Source organism: Coregonus clupeaformis, chromosome 35, assembly GCF_020615455.1.
Source record: "Coregonus clupeaformis isolate EN_2021a chromosome 35, ASM2061545v1, whole genome shotgun sequence".
NCBI lineage: Eukaryota > Metazoa > Chordata > Actinopteri > Salmoniformes > Salmonidae > Coregonus > Coregonus clupeaformis.
In genome coordinates, this window is record NC_059226.1 from 23,159,814 (window position 1) to 23,177,275 (window position 17,462).

At 41.9% G+C, this 17,462-nt stretch overlaps 1 protein-coding gene across 6 annotated transcripts in view; it reads left to right on the forward strand.

Moving 5' to 3' along the window:
* Window positions 1-3,892: 3,892 nt before the first annotated feature.
* Window positions 3,893-17,462, forward strand: part of LOC121551281 (SUN domain-containing protein 1) — a 46,158-nt gene continuing 32,588 nt past the window's right edge. For 3 of the 6 annotated variants that reach the window (XM_045210935.1, XM_045210936.1, XM_045210939.1), the window contains exons 1-2: window positions 11,451-11,616; window positions 12,128-12,222. In XM_045210935.1, the coding sequence (XP_045066870.1) occupies window positions 11,602-11,616; window positions 12,128-12,222 (110 nt within the window). In that variant the 5' untranslated portion in view covers window positions 11,451-11,601. Of the gene's footprint in view, window positions 4,151-8,382; window positions 8,742-11,450; window positions 11,617-12,127; window positions 12,223-17,462 lie in introns of those variants that run through there. The other 3 variants (XM_045210941.1, XM_045210940.1, XM_045210942.1) reach the window with 3 other exon arrangements.

Below are 17,462 nucleotides of genomic sequence, written 5' to 3' on the forward strand. Positions count from 1 at the left end.
CTCATCCCAAACCATCTCAATTGGGTGGCGGTCGGTGGATTGTGGAGGCCAGGTCATCTGATGCAGCACTCCATCACTCTCCTTCTTAATAAAATAGCCCTTACACAGCCTGGAGGCCTGCAATTTCTGAGGCTGGTAACTCTAATGAATTTTTCCTCTGCAGCAGAGGTAACTCTGGGTCTTCCATTCCTGTGGTGGTCCTCATGAGAGCCAGTTTCATCATAGCGCTTGATGGTTTTTGCGACTGCACTTGAAGAAACTTTCAAAGTTCTTGAAATGTTCCGTATTGACTGACCTTCATGTCTTAAAGTAATGATGGACTGTCGTTTCTCTTTGCATATTTGAGCTGTTCTTGCCATAATCTGGACTTGGTCTTTTACCAAATAGGGCTATCTTCTGTATACCCCCCCTACCTTGTCACAACACAACTGATTGGCTCAAATGCATTAAGGAAATAAATTCCACATTATTAACTTTTAAGAAGGCACACCTGTTCATTGAAATGCATTCCAGGTGACTACCTCATGAAGCTGGTTGAGGGATTGCCAAGAGTGTGCAAAGCTGTAATCAAGCAAAGGCATGTAAAACATTTTTTTTAAATAAAGAAAAACCCTTGAATGAATAGGTGTTTCCAAACTTTTGACTGGTAGTGTATTTCAATGGCCCTTTGCATCTGACATAGCCTACAATATGCATTATGTCCACAAGACAGCGCCCTCACACAGGCAAATTATGGTTGTGGGTCATAGGACAGCTTGACAATCAACCAATTTTGCACGTTACAGCTCGTCTTTTGATGCAGTGTTGCGAACAGGATGTACTGTACGCAGAATCGCCTGATTGTCCCGCAGTAGAGCCTCAATGTGACTGTCCCTAAAGGGTTTGTTGGCATTGTTCTCCTACAAACAGGAGGACAGAGGGATTTGTCAATTAATACAGCTGGAAGCACAAAGCTCAGAGCTCTCACAAAACATGTTCCTATGTATGTATTCCGAAAACTACAAATGGCATAATAAACTTGAACTTGAAGAATGATACTCAAAATAAATATAAATAAACCTACCTGGAAAGAATGTTGTTTCACTCCAACACAGGCAGCGGAATGCTCCTAACAAAGGGCAATGTCCAGACGTTCTGCTTCTCTACCCAGCAACGCTGTACGGAACTCCTCATGGTGCACATCTGAAGAGTTGTCACACATTGTCCAATAACATTATAAACGTCCTGTCACGCCCTGACTTATGGGACTCTTGTATGTTGAGTCAGGGTGTGGTGTTCTATGTTGTGTTTTCTATGTTTTCATTCTAGGATTGTATGTCTATGTTTGGCCGGGTGTGATTCCCAATCAGAGACAGCTGTCGCTCGTTGTCTCTGATTGGGGATCATACTTAGGCAGCCTATTGGCACTCGTTAGTGTGTTTATCGGTGAAATAAACATGTACGCATTTCACGCTGCACCTTGGTCTGACCCGTCCTTAAACGAACGTGACACGTCCATTTGTCGGAAATATTATGCAAGATACTGTGGGGATCTAGATGTGATGACTAGCTTAGAAGGAATGCATTAATGATTAAACATATTGGGTTTGTACTGTACTGATATAAATTGTTTCACATAACAAGCTGTGATTCATGTGAGGAACGTTAGGGGGTAGGATGAGATAAGAACTTGTGATTCTCACAGACACATACACACTGCCTCTTTGTGATCTGTGAACCGTCTAAGGACGTGTACTGCAAAAGTGCTGACTTTCTGGATAAGTTGCAAAACAACTAGACACCTGGCAACAGTGGAGCGCCAAGGGTCTGGGACCAGCCTGTGCGCCAACGGATAGGCTGAGTAAGTCTAAACCACGCTCAGTCTCTACTCTGATTGGCCAGCAGGGAGCGGGAACTATCTCTGTCAGAGTATTTTAAGAAGAACTCATAACAATGGCTTAGTTCTCTGAGTGCCCTGCGTGGTATTTCAGTGGACCCGTATATACGAACATCATATTTACCATTGAAGTGTTTTGCATTAATTAAAATACTAGTCTATTTTAGAAGACGTGTATTGACCTCTTTTGTTCCTAATACCAGATTTGAATTGACGCAACTTAACAATACTGAACACACATTCACATTATTACCAAATAGGTGCTTGCAGGATGTTTTCATATTTTCTTTGGAAAGTTGACCATTCTTGTGGAAAGGAGCGGTTCCACACACAGCACCACTGACCAGCTTCTCAACTACATCCCATCTGGACTCTGCTGTGTATTTCTTCAAGATGCTCTCAATTTCTGGAAGAAGAAAAAAAAAGCATGAATCAATTATTCTAATAACTCTAACTCTAATAATTCTAATTAAAAAAATTAAAAAACATATTGTAAAGTGGCTATCCCACTGGCTATAAGGTGAATGCACCAATTTGTAAGTCGCTCTGGATAAGAGCGTCTGCTAAATGAGTAAATGTAAATGTAACTATTTCTATGTCTGAGGATCAAGCAAATGCCTTCTGTTGTCACACTGTGGTTAAATGTAGCAAGAGTGTAGCAACCATGCCTGGTCTGATGCTGTTAAATGTAGCAAGAGTGTAACAACAATACCTTCCATGACGGTCTACTAGCCCTCTTGAACACACTTCACATGAATGAAAACAGGCATATCAATCCTACCTTGGGCTGTAGTCAAGCAACTCTCACAATAGGTATCTGCAGAAAGAGAGCACAGATACATAAGAGCCATATACAGTCCAGTACTAGATGTTAGTAGGTAATCATTTAAAAAACAAATCTTTCAAATGGGCTTGTCAGAAGACACATTTTTAACAAAGGTGTGTAGGCTACTTACAACAATCCACATCGTCAGTCTGTGCAGCAAGCAGCTCAAACAAACAAACAAAGAGCAACAAGTTCCTCATACTGTGTAGTAAATTGTCTATAATCCTGTCAAAAGTGATCCTAGTGAGTGAGATAGTTTACATTTACATTTTACATTTTAGTAATTTAGCAGACACTCTTATCCAGAGTGACTTACAGGAGCAATTAGGGTTAAGTGCCTTGCTCAAGGGTACATCGACAGATCTTTCACCTAGTCGGTTGTTCTCACACAACCTATGCAACGTTCTAATCATGTGACCTCAGGTAGGTAACTACAACAATAGGATCAGCATCACCAACATTCCTCATATGACATGTGGCCTGCCCTACAGGTTTTATCTCACAGTAGGCTAGTAAGTTTCCTCCACAAGTCTTTCCATTGGCATATAACACAAATTGATTCACAAAACACAATTATTTACTCTATATTACTGGTAATCTAGCCTACCTCTTCAAGGGATGGTGTGCTGATTGTTTATTTGTCATAGGATACAGTGCACTCTCTACTGATAGTCTTAATGATTTCACACAGTAGGCCTACAGTGAGGGAAAAAAGTATTTGATCCACTGCTGATTTTGTACGTTTGCCCAGTGACAAAGAAATTATCAGTCTATCATTTTAATGGTAAGTTTATTTGAACAGTGAGAGACAGAATAACAAAAAAAAAATCCAGAAAAACGCATGTCAAAAATGTTATAAATTGATTTGCATTTTAATGAGGGAAATAAGTATATATATATATTTTTCCCTCACTGTATATAGGCCAGTTTAAAAAGAGTATAGTTTATATTAAGGTACTCTTTATAAACGGTGTATAAAGGCTATGTAATGGGGTTATACGTAAGTTACAGGTAGTTCATTTGTTTATAGGTAACACTCTCTATATATAAAAAACGTATTGTTATTTACCAAAACAAACAGTGTTAACAGAGAGGAAGAACAGATGCTGAAACCATCCATCCATCCAGCCAGCGGCGCTACAGCTCTGGCTGCACACGGCTAACAGCTACTATATATGGGCATTTTGACCTAAAAAGGAGTGATTTGAAACGCGGTTAATTATTGCTCTCCTCCATGTGATGTCAGTTTGAGCAGCGGAAAATATTACTGTGCCAGTCGGGGAAAGGGCAAACCGAACATTAGCTACTTTTTAGGCAGGCTTGCCATGCATTGACTTGGTAGCAACATTTTACTTCCTTGAACTGAATTTGGTGGATAACTGAACAGCCACAGACAGACCGTCGTTCATCCTCACAACAACCTGTGGATTTGACAACCAGCGCCGAGTGTAAGTACAGTAAACGTTAGCTAGTTTGGCAATAGTCCCACGTGCAGACTAGTGGTGTCTACTACCAGTAACTTGTTATATGGGACGTGCTAAGTGTAGACATACGTGTTGGGTTATACGTGCAAGTAGTACTGTACTTAGAAAACAGAAAAGTAACGTTAGAATACGAGAAGGTATAACCACAATATTTGGTATGACGTTAGCAAGCTAGCTAGCACATCAAGGCTGCACGACCAGCCACCATGGTTGCATGCGCTTGATTTCTTTCTCCTGACCAAGAAGATTTCGTAATTATTGACCAGTGCACCAATTATCTAAACTGGAACGGTGTGTGCATCATTGAAGTTTATGTTGACAGGGTAACTACCTACATATACAATTTGTAAGTCGCTCTTGATAAGGGCGTCTGCTAAATGACGTAAATGTAAAATTATGTTTTTGTCATCTCCAATTGAACTAGATTTACTTTGAATTTAACATCTCGCGGTAACCCAGCCTACTGCTTCCCCTGTAGTCTTGTTCTTCGAGTTTTTATAGCGGATCGCAATCAACTAACAGGTGCATACACTGCCAGCTACTGTACTGGAGTGAGGCCGGTCACGCCCTTTCTATACCATTATATTCTCTTAATAACTAACCCAGAATTTCGAACAAAAACCAAAAACTGTACTCTTTCAGTCAGATTTAAATGTCTATTCAGATCCCTACACAGGCTCAGGAACCTGGGAGGGGGGAACCTCTTCATTCAGAATTCCTTGTAACATTTCTGCTGTAAAGTCCTGGAGATCCAGAAATCTATTTGCCGCCTTCACAATGATTTCTAACTTCTTCGATTTTTAAAATTAGTTTGACTAGTGCAATGTATCACTTGCGCTATTAACGCAACAAAGTCCACCTTCTTCACTGTTAGTGTGTCGGGATCCTTCTCCTGCACGGCATTCACTGCAGACTGTGGGACATCCACTACCATCTCATCTCTATCAGCTATTTTCACTGCCTCCACATAGGAGACCTGTTAGATAGCACTGATCCTAGCTACTGCGACCTCCTTCATCCTTACAGTGATTCCCATCACAATTACAGCAACATGCTTCATCTGACTCTTCATCTACGACATATTTATTCCTTCGACAAACACGTGTCCAAAGTTTTTACATTTGTAACACTGCAGCGGCTTCTGTACATGTGGTCTCACTGCATATCTCACATATCCAAGTTTTACATAAGTTGGGAGAAGCGCTTCATCAAAGGACAGTAAAACTGATAGGCTTTGCTCCTTCTTTCCATCTATCATTCGATTCAAGGGACGTGCGTCAACCACTCCTGGAATGTTATCCCTAAACCACACTGCCTCTATGTCCAACTAGACACCAGAGATGACACCTTTCGCTTCCCCTGTCAATCTTCCAAGGCCCTGTGATTGGTTCAAACGTCTTGGGTGACAGGGTACATCACCATGTAGTACAATATCACAGACAGTAGGTAGCGCAGTAGTCCTATGAAGTTGGAGGAGACTGATGCTGGACCACTTTCATGGCATGGACATGTAGACTTGGCTGCATGTAATGTGCCACTGCCCTGTTGCATATATCCTGTTGTATTGGTCTCGTGACTATTTTCTAAATCTTGATTCAAGAGGTTCCTTGGAGGCCAAATTAATTATTGATGAGGCTCAATTTCTCAGCTTATCTGGATTTGATATTTGGGTTGTAATCTGTGTAAAAACAGGCCATCAGTGAAAATGATGTGTTGGTAGACTTCATTGAGTTCAGTGTTTTAGGATTATTAAACCCTTATTTGAAATATTATATCAATTTAGAAGCAGTACTGTAACTGATTTCACTGTCTGTCTGTACAGTGGGGAGAACAAGTATTTGATACACTGCCGATTTTGCAGGTTTTCCTACTTACAAAGCATGTAGAGGTCTGTAATTTTTATCATAGGTACACTTCAACTGTGAGAGACGGAATCTAAAACAAAAATCCAGAAAATAACATTGTATGATTTTTAAGTAATTAATTTGCATTTTATTGCATGACATAAGTATTTGATACATCAGAAAAGCAGAACTTAATATTTGGTACAGAAACCTTTGTTTGCAATTACAGAGATCATACGTTTCCTGTAGGTCTTGACCAGGTGTGCACACACTGCAGCAGGGATTTTGGCCCACTCCTCCATACAGACCTTCTCCAGATCCTTCAGGTTTCAGGGCTGTCGCTGGGCAATACTGACTTTCAGCTCCCTCCAAAGATGTTCTATTGGGTTCAGGTCTGGAGACTGGCTAGGCCACTCCTTGAGATGCTTCTTACGGAGCCTCTCCTTAGTTGCCCTGGCTGTGTGTTTCGGGTCGTTGTCATGCTGGAAGACCCAGCCACGACCCATCTTCAATGCTCTTACTGAGGGAAGGAGGTTGTTGGCCAAGATCTCGCGATACATGGCCCCATCCATCCTCCACTCAATACGGTGCAGTCGTCCTGTCCCCTTTGCAGAAAAGCATCCCCAAAGAATTATGTTTCCACCTCCATGCTTCACGGTTGGGATGGTGTTCTTGGGGTTGGACTCCACCTTCTTCTTCCTCCAAACACGGCGAGTGGAGTTTAGACCAAAAAGCTCTATTTTTGTCTCATCAGACCACATTACCTTATCCCATTCCTCTTCTGGATCATCCAGATGGTCATTGGCAAACTTCAGACGGGCCTGGACATGCGCTGGCTTGAGCAGGGGGACCTTGCGTGCGCTGCAGGATTTTAATCCATGACGGCGTAGTGTGTTACTAATGGTTTTCTTTGAGACTGTGGTCCCAGCTCTCTTCAGGTCATTGACCAGGTCCTGCCGTGTAGTTCTGGGCTGATCCCTCACCTTCCTCATGATCATTGATGCCCCACGAGGTGAGATCTTGCATGGAGCCCCAGACCGAGGTTGATTGACCGTCATCTTGAACTTCTTCCATTTTCTAATAATTGCGCCAACAATTGTTGCCTTCTCACCAAGCTGCTTGCCTATTGTCCTGTAGCCCATCCCAGCCTTGTGCAGGTCTACAATTTTATCCCTGATGTCCTTACACAGCTCTCTGGTCTTGGCCATTGTGGAGAGGATGGAGTCTGTTTGATTGAGTGTGTGGACAGGTGTCTTTTATACAGGTAACGAGTTCAAACAGGTGCAGTTAATACAGGTAATGAGTGGAGAACAGGAGGGCTTCTTAAAGAAAAACTAACAGGTCTGTGAGAGCCGGAATTCTTACTGGTTGGTAGGTGATCAAATACTTATGTCATGCAATAAAATGCAAATTAATTACTTAAAAATCATACAATGTGATTTTCAGGATATTTGTTTTAGATTCCGTCTCTCACAGTTGAAGTGTACCTATGATAAAAATTACAGACCTCTACATGCTTTGTAAGTAGGAAAACCTGCAAAATCGGCAGTGTATCAAATACTTGTTCTCCCCACTGTATGTATGTATGTATGTATGCATGAAAACCATTAGTAACACACTACGCCGTCATGGATGCATGTGGTCCTCTGTAGCTCAGCTGGTAGAGCACGGCGCTTGTAACGCCAAGGTAGTGGGTTCGATCCCTGGGACCACCCAAACACAAAAATGTATGCACGCATGACTGTAAGTCGCTTTGGATAAAAGCGTCTGCTAAATGGCATATTATTATATGAATTCACTTGCATTGGTTAGGACTTGAGTTTGGCCCAACATGAATGTTTTTGACCTCACAGAGAAAACACTACTCTCTGTCCTGTGGTCAACCATTTACATGAATAGTTATCCTCAGATGTAGGAGTTCTGTCCTGGAGAGGTGATGGAAAAAAACAGTTGATGGATCATGAATGTGTTATGAACATGTATCTGAATGAGTAGAACGTGTTGTGCAAATGATACATTGAATGTGCAGTAGCAGTAGTCTCCCAGATTGCATTATACTGTCCAGTTATAGATTATTTCTAGTTTTGTATAAGAGCCCTAGTCATGTAGTTAATGAGATCTTTAGTCCTGAGACAAAAAACGTGCTTTATTTTTTGTGTATTCTGTACCTCTAGTATTTTTACTCTGTGATTTTGATTTTATTTTATACTAAATAATATTCAGTATTACGCTTTAGCTTATCAGTATATCTATAATACTTGGATCACAACTCCCAGTTCAACTCTCATCCGATGGGAGAAGTTACAGTAGTGGAGGGTGGGATGCAGCAATTTCATTTTACTCAAATAGATTCAGTGTGCGCCATGACTGACAATAGCGGGTCTGGGAGAGAGAGGAACAACTCTGCTGCGATCCTTCTGGCTTTGTTACGTCTGGGAAGCCATTTTGGAATTCTGCTTGTAGTGACTGAGAATTACGTACACACACACATTTTCAACTTGCAAACTTTTGTGTATGTTCACGGATAAATATTGTTCTGGTATCTGGTATCTGGGTTAGGATCATCGAACGCACCCCGACCGTTCCATACCTGGAATAAACGCCTCGAGATGCGGTGTGAAGTTAGCGCATCTTCCAAGACAGAAATGTGTGGATCTTTTTCAACTGGATTACGCTCTTAAGAATAACATATATGGACTCTTATCTGATGGGCAAGTAGAAGTTACACACGATATTATTAGAATTATATCGTTTTATCTTCAGTTTTTTTAAATATATTTGTAGCCATAAAATAGAATTTATTAGAAATTAACGCGCATTTTATTTTCCAGTTTGTAACGTTAGTGCTTCTCTGGCTCCTTTATCCAGAATTATGTTTTGACAGCGAACAGAACCTCGGGCCTGATTCATTGTTTCACATAGGTTAACTGCGACCTTAGGTTCAATACGTTTGCTTTATATTACCCTCAGTATCTGCACAATGAGAGCCTACATTTGATATGTATGTTATAAACGCAACATTAATGTCAGTGTCTGCGTTGTCTAAATATTGCCGTCTAAAATTAGCATTAGGCAATACTAGACTTTCACGGAGTTTATAGGTCACTCGGACATGCATTCATATTTGGAAATTAGACTTTTGCTGCTCCAATTGCACACATTGAAATGGAAGTACACATTTTGAAATATCGAAAACACGACTTGTGCAGAATCAACAATTCGATATCATTATTTTTACCTAGCGTGTCACCTACTGTTCTGTGAAAAGGAGACAGTTTACAAAAAAACATGCAATTTGAGAAAGGTTTCTATAGAGCCCCACGGTGGAGATATCATAATACCCATAAAACCTAGTGGTCAAACAGGGACATGGTGCCAATCGTTTTTTCTACCATACATTTTTCCCATAGGGGATTTTAGAAACACTTAAAATAATTTTATTTTTTTATTTTATTTAAATAAGGGCTGTGTTTCATGTAGGCTTACCCTGGCATGCCATTTTGATAACCAAGTAAATCTCTCTTGGACAAGGTGACTTTTATCTAAACTATTGGAACCATTTCCCTGTTTGACCACTAGGTTTTATGGGTATTATGACTCATACTGTGGTTCTCTATAAGAGGGTTTCCCCCGCATGTTTTGGTTTTTGCCCTAGCACTACGCAGCTGATTCAAATAATCAAAGCTTGATTATGAGTTGGTTATTTGAATCAGCTGTGTAGTGCTATGGCAAAAAAACAAAACGTGCACCCGGGGGTGCCAGGACCGAGTTTGGGAAACCCTGCTCTATAGTGTGTGTGTGTGTGTGTGTGAGAGAGAGAGAGGGAGCGAGCCTGGGATAGTGAGTGTGCCTGTGCTGTTTGTGTTCAGCCTGTCTCTCAACTATAAGTTCATAAGTCGTGCCCTTTGCAAGATTATACGAGCTAAACCTGGGAAGGGTTTTGACGAGAAAGGATACAGGTTTTGTCAGATATTACTTTTTGTAGCAGGTTAGGAGAATTTATGCAGCAGATTAGGATAATTAATGTAGCATGTTAGGATAATTAGGTTAAGGTTAGAAAAATAATTAGGTTAGCTAAAATGAAAATAATAATCTACTTTTGATGTGAATTTGACAAAAGCTGAATCCTTTCTAGCCATGACCCCTGGGATGATGGCTTGTAAAAGCAAAAATGGAGGATGACAAATTGCTCTTTTATGGTGGTTGTGATACATTGGATGGTGGGTGAAACATGTTTCTGAAGTTGGTTCCCACCTCAGCTCTGCAATCTCAAAATAATTCAGCTTTGAACACACAGGAGGAGGGCTTATATAGTTATTTTCCTGAACTTGGAAAGTCCAGTAACTTCTGCATCCTGAAGGATTGCCAAAAACAGGCCACCAATCAAACCAACTAATCCAGGAGAATTAACATCTCTACATGGGTTTTCATGATTATTTATCTCTGTTTTGGGCCTTTGTATTTACAAGTAGATTTGACCTGTGGTTAAGATTACCAGGCAGTAGTCCCTCTGATTTGGCAGATTTTGGGGAATACCATCTGTTCCCTCTATAGTGCTCCCTCTTATTTAGTACAACCTCTATAATAGTATATAACCTTAACCAGGTTGCAGGGGTGCTTCCTTAGCTACTGTAGTATCAGCATGGCTCAGGGTTTGTTGTAGGAAGTTATGACGTGGGTAGGAACTGTAACTTATCAGCGGAAGCTGAGTCATTCAAACCAACCCGCTGAATTGTGTAACCATTGAATTCTGTGCATATTTGAGACGCAAGCTTGCTGTTTGAGTCTACTTCAAGGCTAGATGTTGTATGTTGTAGACCCATAGTTAAAATCAATACATTAGTGTTTCAGCTCAATTTATTGATTTCCCTCTGTTTTGAATAGACTAAACTAATCACCACAACCAAATACATCCCTGTCATGTACCCTCTATAGTACCTGTTAGGTTACTATATATTTGACTCTGAGGGTTTAAATAGGTTTCATGTTAGCGCTCTCCTGACCTCTCACGGGGTCATGTTCCATTGAGTACCTTATAGATTACTGTGTCCCACGCTTGCCATCTTCCTGGAGTTGAGTCTGGGAGTGTGCAGGGCTCACAATGTTGCAGACAGAAATGTAGGCTAATGTATAGAACTGGCAAAATTCCCTCCTTATTCTATATGACAGACAATTATGTATACTCCTCTCCTACACAAACATTCTGTAATGTTATTTGCACCCCACCCTCTTGAACAGGCCCCAGGCATCTACCTGGCCAGGTGTATCCCGGCCATTACCAGGGTTGGGCCTATAGCTCCACCTCTGCATGTGCTACTCTCTGAAGGGAGAGAGCCTGTTTTCCCCAGTCAGTCTGGTATTGGGCGGGGTGCCGTGCCTGAGAGGGAGTCAGTCTGGTATTTTGGCTGGTTGCCTTGCCTGAGAGAGACTCCCATTGTCTTCTGTCCTGTCTCCACTGGTCCCCGTCAGCCCACAGCTGCTGAACTACAGAAAGAGAAGAGGAGTTCCATTCATTACCTAACCCTGCTGCCTGCCTTCCGAAGCGCTCGTCGTCAACAGGCCGCAGCCGTAATGCAGGGGAAGGAGGTTGGCCAAGTCTATTCCGCAGAACAGAGCAGAGCAGGGCTGTATTATTGTGTGCTAGGGGATATTATAATGTTAACTGTTCTCATTACTCACATGTCTACCTGCCTGCCTGGGCTCTGGGACTCTCCAGAGCAGCTACTGCTGCCTAGGTTTTCTTGGAGTGAAGCCAAGTAGATTGGGTCTAATGTGGGATTGTGCTGTGGAGGCACAGAGAGAGATTGTATAATATTCACCCGAGAGGTGTAGTATGTGGGTTACGTGTGTGGAATAGTTTGTTTGTATGCTAACTAGTGAGTGTTTGTAGGACTATGCTATTGCTCTGAGGGAAAGTAAATCAACTTGTTACTGGATCTAAACATTGCTAGTGTCGAGAGACAAGCTGAACCATTCAGTGTGTGTGTGTGTGCGTGTGTGTAATGCATGCCTTTGCTGGTGTGTTAGAATGATAATGCCTCATCTGTCGTGCCATGGCCTAAAGAGCCCTCTCTCCCTTCCACCCTGACTCTTGCAGTCTGATCGGAGAATGACCATGGATTTTTCTCGCCTACACACATACACCCCTCCACAGTGTGCTCCAGAGAACACAGGATATACCTACTCCCTCAGGTGAGAATGCTGACTGTGCTACTGACCGTTACACTACTGACTGGCATCTACTGACCATTTCATGGACCATTTCAGAATAATTTCATCAGGTTAATTTCATGTCCATTCTAGACAATTCAGGGTGTGTGAATGGAACAATTGCATGAGTATTTATTTGCTGTATTTACTTTAATTGAAATGGTATAGTTGACCACATATCCGGTTCCTCTGTAGAACAGACCAGAGGTTTCATACTGTGTCTTATCAAAGGTTCAGGGGGAGCTTATCTGTTCCTCTGTTGCGCTTTCCATATTCAGATGGCCTCCAGATGTGTGGCGAGGGTTATCATCAATCTTTCCTTTCTACACAAGTTAGCTATTCCTCCTTGACTCACATAAAAATTGTATTTGTTATTGAATCCCGTCGCCCTAATGTGATTATGTCCACCGACTACAGTCATAGCCTCTGTCAGATCAGTCAAGTCATTACCGCAGCCGCCGAGAATGAAAGAGTTCTGCTACCTTGAATTATCCTGAGGTTGTTTCTCATTCACCTCCCATATTTCAGTGTTTGACATCTCTCTCCAAGGGTAAAGCACCATTAGGAGTCCTGAATGAGTTTGTGTTGCAATCAGAAATCTTACTGAATTGATTGTCTTTGATCAGACTTGAGTAAAAATATCTTTGAAGTACATTCGAGAATAGATTTAGCAACCGTTGCAATGAGTTGGAGTGAGGAGAGAATGTTGAAATTGTAAACATCTACTTTAAAGTTGGCTTGTATTTCTAGCTAAATTGTTGCAGTCTTGATACAAAATATTTATCCTCGACAGTTGATACATTGAAGATCTTGGTGCATTCTTGCTGATGAGTTCCAGAGTTGCTCACGAGAACAACCGTTGTGGTTGTGGTTTCGGTGATTCAGCCCGATGAATCAGTCAGTGTGTTCGCACTTGCGGTTCAGCGTTTCTGTGTGTATGGCTATGTGTTATGGGGGAACAACACACTGAAAATGGTAGCATAGCCCTATATATTAATCTTAGTTTGGACTGTGTGAACGGAGAAGCTAACTATCACTTGCTTAGCTTGGTGTTTCCTCTCATGGGACAGTATGTCTCATGTTAGTCACACATGTTCTCTCCCTCCCATTGAATGTTCAAGGAAGAAACTTTTCATGTTGTGCAGAGTTTCTTCTGGATAAAAAAGGGGTTTAGGTGGTGGGCGTGGCAGGGGGCGTGGCAGGGGTCATGGTAATGGGCGCAGTCAGACTTCAGCGCAGCTGAATTTTAAGGTACATTTTAAAGGCCCCCCCCAATCTAGGTGGTGTAGCATATCTTTTGCATTTTTAAGACAATTTCCTGCAATTCTTCAAATTTCTCCATGGAGCTGAGATAAATGTGGCAATTTTAAAACTAATTTCCTGCATTTCTATGCATTTTTACTGCTAAATTAATTGTTTTGGGAATTTTCAATACTTCCTGTTTTAGCTTTTATTTTGGTAATTGTTAGTTCTCAAAGATTATATTGTAAAAAATATATAATCGGAAAACACATTTTATTTCTATGATTCCAACAGTTCACCTAATTCTTTTGATCTAAATCACAGTTCGATGTATTTGCCCATATCGTGCAGCCCTAGTACAGTACATTTTGCATAGTTGCTCTATCATCAGCCCCTCCCTGTTGTTCTGAACTCTCTCTTTCTTCAGCCCATCATCTCTGGGGCCTGGGCATGAAAGTGCTCGCAGGTGTGGTTGTCACTGAATATGCAGGTAATTTGTTTGTGTGTGTGTGTGTGTGTGTGTGGGAAGTTAGAATGTTTTAGTTTTTTTGCGCTTTCACTTTTGACGCTTCGGGAAAGAAATGGGGGGGAAAATGGCAGTGCTGGAAGTTGGGGCTTTAAGAGGTGAAATTATGTTGTGCTTCTTGTTGAGAGAGAGAGAATAACAGTGTAACACACTCATAAATGTACGGGAGCATGTTCTAACACAACCACTCCCATTAGACTGGCTACCATACTCTACCCTCGCTCTCCTTTGAAAAATGCTAAGGACATTCCTATAGAAAAGCCCTTCAGTCAGCGGACATGTTTAGTCCTCTCCTCTCCCTGAGTTGGACTAGGCCCAGACCACAGGCTGTCCTTCAAGGCCTGGCTTGCATGACAACTAGATGACATTTACATACAACCCCTGGAATTACTTTTAATATCTCACTGTTCTCACAGGCATGTAGAAGAGGATGGAGTGCCGGGGTGGGTGTGTGTGTGTGTGTGTGTGCATTGCAGTAGAGAAAGGGCTTCCTTACCGCAGTAGAATTTGCTGCAGGTGAGCAGTGCTCTCTCTCACAAGACAGATTTAGTCTATGATCCAGTCCTTAAGGGCTTCGGCTGGTAATCGTTTCTCCATGTCACATAATTGCTAAATTTAACCTCTTCATAACCTGTGGAGCCCACTTGACTCCCTTCACTGTGAAGGTATAAGGCAATCCCAAATGAAAAAATATAATAACCAACCAACACTTTCCCTGCATTGAAAGCTCTCCCACAGCCATGCCCGTGCCCTACCCAATAGAATCACAATTCATTGTTCAAATTCTAACGGCCCTGCTACTACCACTTCTTCTGATCATGGGAAAGTCTGTTGTGGCGCCGTACCGGTCCCAGGTCGGGTGTGGGGTGAGGCGGAGACTGATTTAAAGGAAAAGGCTCTGGGTTCTCAGTCACACACACACACACCATTGGAATGTGACAGGTAGGCCTAGCATGGAAGACTGGAACAAGACCATGTGTCTCCATGGTCCGGTGAGAGAGTTGATCAACCATATAAATGCTTGGTGGCACTGATCTGAGGATTCGGTAAAGAGTCTCTTTTTCTTGTACATGAAAGAGTAATGTAGGCTAATACTTCACTTATTGAATTAGTTGAACTAACAAAATGTTGTTGACTTTGCCTCGTTGAGCTGTTGTTTTTTAAATGGCAGAACAAACTGACAGAAGGCAGTTGAGTCATATACTGTAGCTAGGCATCAGAAATATCAGCCTATCAGTTTGAGAGCTGTCACACTGTACTGTGTATAGGTCAGCGTGTGTGTGTGTGTGTGGCCTCTTGCTGAAGGGGGAGAGGGTAGCGCTGAGAGGGACAGGGTTAGGTGACAGCAACCGTTGGGCCATCTGTTGTCAGAACTCAAAAGACTGGAGACAAGATGGAGAAAGAGAGGGAGGAATGAAAGCCCAACCAATCACATCCACAAATCTGAGAGGCCTTTAGAAGCCCCACAGTGAGGGGAACAAACCTAGCCTGAGTGAACAGGAGCAGGAAGCCAGGGTCGCATTCATTAGGCAACACTGTAGCAAAACGTTTAGCAAAGGACAAGGTTTTTTATTGGACAAGTTCAAGTAGACCCTCCCTGTTTCAGTCCGTTGTCTATCATTTGGGACCTAATCAGTACGACCCAGCAGAGGCCACCATGCTACAGCCCACCAACCAAGGGTTAATTACCAGTGTAATCCCATTGGTACAAACACCATAATCATTAGCTGAAAGGATAATGGCTTCACTGATGGATGTAAAGCCTGTACAGTGTCTGCCCTTGTAAGGGGAGGTCTCCATGCTCTCTCCCAGCCTCTCAGCTATTTCCTGGCTTTAGACTATTGATCTACTGCTGTCAGTGGAGGATTCCGGAGTGTTACCACTAGTGAGAAAAGAAGCTGCACTAGCCATAGAGATGCATTAAATTGTTGTTTTTAATTCTATGGTACCACCCAAGCTACTCTGTCCTCCTGGAATATGCTGGGAAATGTAGTAACAAGATACTAATCAGTCATACATTCATCTTTTATATATACATACATACAGTACCAGTCAAAAGTTTGGACACACCTACTCGGGTTGTTCTTTATTTTTTTACTATTTTCTACATTGTAGAATAATAGTGAAGACATCAAAACTATGAAATAACACATATGGAATCATGTAGTAACCAAAAAAGTGTTACAAAAAATCAAAATATATTTGAGATTTGAGATTCTTCAAATAGCCACCCTTTGCCTTGATGACAGCTTTGCACACTCTTGGCATTCTCTCAACCAGCTTCACCTGGAATGCTTTTCCAACAGTCTTGAAGGAGTTCCCACATACGCTGAGCACTTGTTGGCTGCTTTTCCTTCGCTCTGCGGTCCGACTCATCCCAAACCATCTCAATTGGGTTGAGGTCGGGGGATTGTGTAGTCCAGGTCATCTGACTCCATCACTCTCCTTCTTGGTAAAATAGCCTTTACACAGCCTGGAGGTGTGTTGGGTCATTGTCCTGTTGAAAAGCAAATGATAGTCCCACTAAGCCCAAACCAGATGGGATGGCGTATCTCTGCAGAATGCTGTGGTAGCCATGCTGGTTAAGTGTGCCTTGAATTCTAAATAAATCACAGACAGTGTCACCAGCAAAGCACCCCCACACCATAATACCTCCTCCTCCTTGCTTTACCGTGGGAAATACACATGCAGAGATCATCCGTTCACTCACACCGCGTCTCACAAAGACACGGCGGTTGGAACCAAAAATCTCCAATTTGGACTCCAGACCAAAGGACACATTTCCACTGGTCTAATGTCCATTGATCGTGTTTCTTGGCCCAAGCAAGTCTCTTATTTTTATTGGTCCTTTAGTTGTGGTTTCTTTGCAGCAATTCGATCATGAAGGCCTGATTCACACAGTCCCCTCTGAACAGTTGATGTTGAGATGTGTCTGTTACTTGAACTCTGAAGCATTTATTTGGGCTGCAATTTATGAGGCTGGTAACTCTAATGAACTTATCCTCTGCAGCAGAGGTAGCTCTGGGTCTTCCATTCCTGTGGCGGTCCTCATGAGAGCCAGTTTCATCATAGCGCTTGATGGTTTTTTGCGACTGCACTTGAAGAAACTTTCAAAGTTCTTGAAATTGTCCATATTGACTGACCTTCATGTCTTAAAGTAATGATGGACTTTCATTTCTCTTTGCTTATTTGAGCTGTTCTTGCCATAATATGGACTTGGTCTTTTACCAAATAGGGCTATCTTCTGTACAGTGCCTTGCAAAAGTATTCATCCCCCTTGGCGTTTTTCCTATTTTGTTGCATTACAACCTGTAATTTAAATTTATTTTTATTTGGATTTCGTGTAATGGACATACACAAAATAGTCTAAATTGGTGAAGTGAAAAAAAAAAAAAAAGGTGTAATTTTTATTTTATTTTTTAAAGACTCACGGACCAGGTAAGGGGGGCATTAA